Raw genomic sequence first — 8,154 nt, 5'->3', positions numbered from 1 at the left:
TTGGTTTTATCAAAAATGAGAATGAGCCATGTGTATATAAGAAGGTTAGTGACAGTGCTATCACTTTCCTTGTCTTATATGTGGATGACATATTGTTGATGGGTTATGACACAGGTATGTTGACAACTATAAAGGTATGGTTGTCAAATACATTCTCCATGAAAGACTTAGGGGAGGCAACCTATATTCTTGGGATTCGCATCTATAGAGATAGAGCGAAAAGAATAATTGGTTTATCTCAAAGTCTATACTTGGAAAAGGTGTTAAAGAGGTTTAACATGCTTGATTCCAAGAGAGGATTGTTACCAGTGAGACATGGTATCCATCTTTCTAAAGAGATGTCTCCAAAGACACCTGAAGAAAGAGATAAGATGGCCAGGATTCCATATGCTTCGGCTATTGGAAGTTTAATGTATGCAATGTTGTGTACTAGGGCGGATATCGCATATGCTGTTAGTTTTACTAGTAGGTATCAATCCAATCTAGGTTTGGAACACTGGATAGCTGTCAAGAATATCCTTAAGTACTTGAAAAGAACTAAGGATTTATTCTTGATTTATGGAGGTGGAGACTTGCAATTGGATGGTTATACTGATTCTGATTTGTAATCAGATATCGATGATAGAAAGTCTACCTCTGGATATGTGTTCATTTGTAATGGAGGTGTAGTCAGTTGGAAGAGTTCCAAACAGAGCACGACTGCAGTTTCCACTACAGAGGCTGAGTATATTGCTGCATCAGATGCTGCAAAGGAAGCTGTTTGGATAAAAAAAGTTCGTGACAGAACTTACAGTAGTTCCTTCCATTGAGTCAGCAGTTCCACTACACTGTGACAATAATGGAGCAGTCATACAGGCTAAGGAACCAAGGTCTCACCAGAAATCCAAACACATAGAAAGGCGCTACCATATTATAAGAGAAATAGTAGGGCGAGGCGATGTAGCCATGCAGAAAATAGCATCAGCTGAAAATCCAGCTGATCCATTCACTAAGCCTATGTCACAGACTCAGTTAGACTGACATCTTGAGAAGATAGGTCTAAGATATTGTAATGAATGGCTCTAGTGCTAGTGAGAGATTGTTAGTAGTATGCCCTAGAGCATATCATTTAGTATGTATCTTGTACATATTTTTATTAATAAAAGGCATTTCCACTTTTCCGTTTATATAATATATTTATGTGTAATAGAAAAGGTCCATTGATATTTTGTTAGAAATATTATTCTTAAGTTATTAAGAATATGAGTGACAATATTTCTAGCACAAAGTACCATAAATAGGTTCACAATCGAGGATACTTCATAATAAGGACATGACTTATCCAGAAAGATTGTATTCATGTTTGTTCCCAAGTTATTTATATGAGATATAAATAAGATGGAATGGTGAGTCTCATGCCATATAACAAACATGATAGGCACTTATAAATGATAAGTAGGCCGAACCAGTGACACTTATGACAAGCACATGGAGTTTACTCTTGTCAATGTTTTGTCATAAATCATATCAGTGCATATAATCTTTAGACTTGAGATAGCACAGTTATCTTGTATACAGATAGTTTGAGTTTGATACTACTTTCATACTTGTACTATGTATGGGTATATGGGCATGTGTTGGCTCCTACTAGTTATATATAAAGGTAGGTGTTGATCAAGATGGAATCTGTTCCTCTAAGTAAATAGAGATAAAATCCTATGTTCATTTAATTGTTCTTGATGTTTCAAGTTCCTGGCCAGGATAAATAGATTTATTCAGAAAAGAGTTTCTGATGAGAAAATCTTTTAATCAAGAACTGGAATTAAAAGAGAACATAATATTCATAGCAAATGGAGTTTGACATAAACCATGACTCCAGCTTGAGTTGGGATTTTGTAACAGAGAGATTCTAGTGCATGGTAACATATGATTATAGGTTCATTTAAGGTAAACCTTAGTACTAATTGGGTGGTCATGGCATGCTATGCTAGGTGTTAACCATGGTCTATGAGGTGCATAAAATGATTTAGAGAAATCATTTATGGTGAGAAAGAGTTCTGATGATATTAAGAGTAAATTTCATGTCTCATTGCCAATTAGTGATGAGCCTAGTAAGTCACACACATACACAAGTTATCACCTATTTAAATATGATTTAATTAATTAATTAAAGAGTTTAATTAATTAATTAAATAGGTTTGGTTTGCAATTAAATTGCAAAGTCCCTAGCATGACTTGAAACCAAATCTAGATTATTGGATGTGTAGTATAAATTAAATTTATATTTAAAGTGTTTAAATATGAATTTAATTAATGAGAAATTAATTAATAGACATTAATTAATTAATTTATATTTGATCTAAATTAATTAGAAGAAGAAAAATAATTATTTTGGGTTAAGAACTCAAAATTAAGACACAGGGGCATTTTGGTCATTTCACAGTGTGACACGTGGCACCATGAGATGGTGACACATGGGATTACACATAAGCTTGCCAAATGTTTTTTAATCATGTAAGATGATTAAAATCAAGATTAAATATAGGTTTGACACTTGGCACAATGTGATTGGGTCACTTAAACCTAGAGCTAATCAAAGGGTGACATGTGGCAAGGGTTTAATGTGTTAACCTAGCTATTTAAGTGTGGTTATGAAAAGAAAAATAACCAGCAGCCACTCGTCTCCTTTGTCACGCCACTTTGAGGCTTTTCATCTATTCTTCTTCATCTCTCATCAATTCAAAGAGATTAGCCATCAATCTCTTGAATTAAGAACACAAGAAATTGTTTCTAGTGTCCTGTTTACATCTCTAATCTCTTAAAAGGCAGAACTTGAATTTCTAATTAATAGAAAAAGCTTTAGAAGCTTTTCAAGGGCTGCCATAGGTGTTCTTGGTGTGGACAAGCTAGAGGGACAACATCTGGTGTCCTGAAGACGAATCTCAAAGGCGCAGACACGTTGCAGTGCATCAAGAGGTTAGTGTAATCGTTTTTTATTTAATTTAGGGTTCTAAAATTAATCTGATTAATTTTAAAATCTTAAATGGCAAATACAGATTCAAAAACATATTAAAAGAGTTTTAATATGTTGTTTATCATTGAAATCAAATAGATAAAAATAAATTTTACATGGTGCATGTGACCCTAAGTGAAAATTTTTGAATTCCATGGTATAAACTTGTGTTTTTCATGTTTTCGCTCCTTCAATTCTGACCTAGACATAAGTTGATACCTTTGTGGAATTTCAAAATTAGTCGAAGGCCTTAAAGGATTTTAATTAATTTGATCGCTATGAAAGTCGGTTTAAGTTAATTAGAATACACCCTAGGTGCCTTGAGAGAGGACTTAGGATATCTTAGGACTAATTTCTATCAAGGCAAATGATTCTCAATCTATTAAATAGATAAGATAACATCCATAGCAAGATTCAAGTGTGAAATCGTAATTCCGAAATTGATCCAAAATAGATTACTTCATTTTATATTTATCATTTTAGTATTTAAAATAGACAACTTTTATTCCTTCATTGTTCAATAGCCTAAACAGTCAAAATTACTGTATAGATTGGTACTTACTAATCAAATTCCTCATGGGAATGATATTTTACTCATCACTTTATTACTTATTAGCGATCCGTGCACTTGCGGTGTTCGTAAAACTAGCAAACAGGAGACATTATTTGTATGGAGATAAGTGTTATATCTTTACAGATCATAAAAGCTTGAAATAACTACCTAACCAGAAAGAGCTGAATTTAAGGCAGAGAAGGTGGCTAGAGTTAATTAAAGTTTATGATTGTGTGATCGACTACCACCCAGGGAAAGCTAATGCAATGGCTGATGCATTGAGCCACAAATCTATAACCAGATTGAAGCTCACTCCATTGTCAATAGTGCATGATTTGAGAACATTACATACACAACTGTTGTTTAACATTGATGGGTGTATCCAGGCAAATATGCATGTTAAACCACCATTGATCAAGCAAATTAAGGAAACAGCATTAAAGGATAAAAGATATACAAAGCTGGTTAAAGAAGTTAGGCAGAATGGGAAACTAGGATTTACTGTTGACAAGGATGGCATGCTAATATTTCAGGGTCGAATGTGTGTACCAGACAATGACAAGTTAAAACAGCCCATTTTGAAGGAAACACATGATTCTACATTTGCCATGCATCCTGGAGGAACAACGATGTGTAGGGATTTGAAGGAGCACTACTGGTGGCGAGGTATAAAAAGAGACATTACTGAATTTTTTGCAAAATGTCTAACTTACCAACAAGTTAAGGTAGAACATTAGGTTCTAACAGGCCTACTAAACCCATTGCCTATTCCACAATGGAAATGGGAGAGGATCACAATGGATTTTTTAACGAGACTTCCGCGCACTCAAAGGAATCATGATGTAGTTTGGGTGATTGTAGACAGATTGACTAAATCATCTCACTTCCTGCCTGTAAGGATGGACTATAGTTTAGATCAATTAGCTGAGTTATATATAAATGAAGCGGTGAGACTTCATGGAGTGCTAGTGTTTATTGTTTCGGATAGTGATCCCAGATTCACTTCGAGGTTCTGGGGAAGCTTATAAAAGGCTCTAGGAACTAGAGTGAACTTCAGCACTGTATTCCATCCATAGACAAATGGCCAGTCAGAAAGGATTATACAGGTGTTGGAGGACATGCTTAGAGCTTGTGTTATGGAGTTTGAGGGTAGTTGGGATAAATATTTGCTTTTGATAGAATTTGCTTATAACAGTAGCTATCAATCGAGCATTGGTATGCCTCCATATGAAGCATTATATGGCTGGAAATGCAGGACTCCTTTATGTTGGGATGAAGTGGGCAAGAGGAAATTAATTGGCCCAAATCTTATGCAACAAACAGAAAAGAAGGTTAGAATTATCAAGGATAAATTGAAAGCCGCTACAGATAGACAGAAGTCATATGTTGATCTTAAGAGGCGAGATATAGAATATAATGTTAGAGATAAAGCATTTTTGAAGGTTTCTCCCTGAAAGCGCATCATGCAGTTTGGAGGGAAAGGAAAACTCAGTCCACACTTCATTAGGCCATATGAAATTTCAGAAAGAGTTGGTCCTTTGGCATATAGATTAGCCTTACCACTGAAGCTAGATAAAATCCATAATGTATTCCATGTATCTATGCTTCGTAGGTACAGGTCTGATCATTCACATGTATTGCCATTGGAGTCAATTAAAGTCAACCCAGATCTTACATATGATGAAGAACCAGTCATAATTCTAGCAAAAGAGGTGAAGCAGTTGAGGAATAAGCAAATTCCTCTAGTGAAGGTATTGTGGCGAAATCATTCAGGAGAGGAAGCCACTTAGGAGCTTGAAGAGGATGTTAAACAGCAGTATCCACAACTCTTCAGAGACATATAATAGGTTAATTTTGGGACAAAATTTCTTTTAAGGAGGGGAGAATTGTAACGCCCTCACTTTAGACAGTTCCAAGCATTCTACTGTTTCAGTGACTTATGTCTGTCCGGATGGCTAGGATGGCTGGAACTACTCTTAATTTGAAGTAAGGAGTCATAAATTAATTATATAAAGGTTAATTAATGTTAAATGTAATCAAAAGAAATGGATTAGAAATTGTTTAAATGTGATTAAGCTACAACGATGTTTGACTAGTTTGGAAAGTAACTTAAATCAGTATTTCTAGTTTGTCTTTTACTCCAATCGGTGTGGGACCCTGTAAGACATTTAATTTAGACTTAAATAAGATATGATAAAGAATTAATAAGTTAAAGAAATAAAAGGAAATACTTAAGTTACATTAGAATGTAGAAAGGGACATGAATGGCATTTTTAAGGAAGGCTAAGGGTATTTTTGGAATAAGGGATTGGCATGTGACTTGCACATACAATTTACAGCCATAAAACCCTTATAAATTCAAATTAGAGAGGAGAAAAGAAGAAAAGAGAGAGAGAAGGAAAAGTGGCCAAATTGAAGGGAGGGGAAGAGGAGGAAGATTCAAACCTTCCAATTTTGATTTTTCACTTCTAAATCAAAGTAAATTGCTTTCTAATCACTTCTATACCATTGATTTCTACTTTTCCTTCCCTTAATTTCATGAATTAGAAGAAAGAAAACCTAGAGTTTAGGTTGGCTTGGAGTTTCAATTTGAAGGGAAATGGAGGGATTTATGAATTTAATTTGTTTTAACTAGTTTTTCTAGCATGTTTTCATCATTTTCATCATTCTTAAGATGATGCTAACACCAATTTTGCAAGATAAAACAAAATCAATTGTTATTAGCGACAGTTTTCCATCATTAAAAGTTGCTAGCGACAATATAGTATATTATAGAAATTGAAATGATAAGGATTTAGCAACAAATGTTTCATTGCAAAAATTGTTAGCGATGATATTATGTGAAAAGCCTCTTATTACTCAAATTATTAGCAATGTATCTTTTTGTCACTAAATGCTATTACCTGTGAAGTTATATGAATTAGCAACAGGTTGTTGCCGCTATATTTATTATTGGAGACAAATTATTTACCTGTTGGAATAAATATGTTTTTGGTTTTTTTATAAAAAGTAAAAACAATGAAAGGTGTTTTTAGAAATTCTAATGTTGACCTTTCACATATATATATATATATAAGGGTGTTTTATTTTTCACTTATTAACTTCTTATTTTAATTAATTATTTCTTATGAAATTTTATATTTAATTGAATTATAGTATAAGTAGAACTAAGAATTTTAAATTTATACAAATATTAAATTAATTTAAATAATAAAAATATAATTGTGGTTAATTTTAAGAATACAAGGCATTTTTTGTCAAAACCAATGTTCCCCCTTACCATATTTGTATATAATATAGATATTTACATAATTAATTAAATATAGTAGGGGCATTCTTCCTACTGCATATAAATTATTGTTAATTATTTGTGTTGTGACCTTGAGGATGATTTGGAGTTGTGTTATATATATATATATATATATATATATATATATATATATATATATATATATATGGATTGGATAGGTAGACGCAGCCTGAGCTGGTCTCATTTGTAACATCCTCACTTTAGCTAGTCTGTACAGTCTACTGTTTCAGTGACCAATATCAGTTCGGACAACTAGAAAGTCCGGAAAAATATTTAAACTAAAGTGAGGAACCATAATTAACTCAAATATTAATAAGAAAAATTTATGAAAAATTTTAGAAATAAAATACAACCAAGTTAAATGAGCCGGTGCCCTAGCGATAGGTAACCTAGTGAGAAGTTACGGTTCTCGCAACTAGGAGCCCTAGACTAGGGGGAAAAATTATAAAATAATTATTGGGACTCCAGAGAAGGGTCATTGAGGTTCTTATGGCATTAGAATGCCAAGGAAATACTTAGAAAATTTTTTCAATCGGTATAGACAATTTTGGCTCGTTAAGCCAAACGGAGGGCATTTTAGTCATTTCGTCTTTAGAGATGATTTTTAGCCAACTTGTCCAGTTAAATAAATAATTTATATAACATAAAATATGAATAAATGTTGTTAAAAATTTAATTGCAAATAAATAGACAAGAAAAGATGAGAAAATGAAAGAAAATGAAAGAAAATGGAATTATGACATCATAATGATGTCATTAAGATTCTCCCAACCTATCCAATATGGACACATGGCATAAACTTATTTTAAAGAGACGAAATGGGCTGAAAATGAACAAAAATCAGATGTCTCTCTCCCTTTCTTCTTCCTTGCTGTGACCCTCCTCCATAACCACCATTTTCAAGCTTTTTCAAAGCTTTATTTCACTAACTTCTACCCAACAAAGCCCAATACTCCCAGCACAAAAAAGTGTTCTTGCATCTTGGTGATTCTTTTGGGAACAAAAAGAATAGGAAAACAAGAATCCTAGCAAGTGGGGAAACTTCACTCCATAGAGGTTAGTGACCTAACCTTAGTTTTTACCTTAAATTCATGTTAAGGACTATGTATGAGTGCAATTTATAAAGAAAATTTGTTGAATACCATTTGTATGCCAACCCATAATTTTTGGCAGCCATGTTTAGGGCAAGATTGTGATGATTTTAATGAAGTTAAAAGGGTAGTATGGCTGCCCATAATATGTATCTTGTAAGTGAAGTGATGAAATGCAATGATAATGCATGGTTTTGTAATGTTGAGT

General features: G+C 33.4%; 1 protein-coding gene across 1 annotated transcript; it reads left to right on the top strand.

The window, feature by feature from the left end:
* Positions 1-3,811: 3,811 nt before the first annotated feature.
* On the top strand, positions 3,812-4,999 carry LOC110642185 (uncharacterized). Its single transcript, XM_021794138.1, has 3 exons — positions 3,812-4,211; positions 4,407-4,492; positions 4,622-4,999. The coding sequence occupies exons 1-3, from the start codon at positions 3,812-3,814 to the stop codon at positions 4,997-4,999; spliced, it is 864 nt and encodes a 287-aa protein (XP_021649830.1).
* Positions 5,000-8,154: the final 3,155 nt, after the last annotated feature.

This window comes from Hevea brasiliensis, chromosome 13, assembly GCF_030052815.1.
Source record: "Hevea brasiliensis isolate MT/VB/25A 57/8 chromosome 13, ASM3005281v1, whole genome shotgun sequence".
NCBI classification, from domain to species: domain Eukaryota; kingdom Viridiplantae; phylum Streptophyta; class Magnoliopsida; order Malpighiales; family Euphorbiaceae; genus Hevea; species Hevea brasiliensis.
Note: the sequence above shows the minus strand (reverse complement) of the source record. Positions and strands in the feature narration are given on the sequence as shown.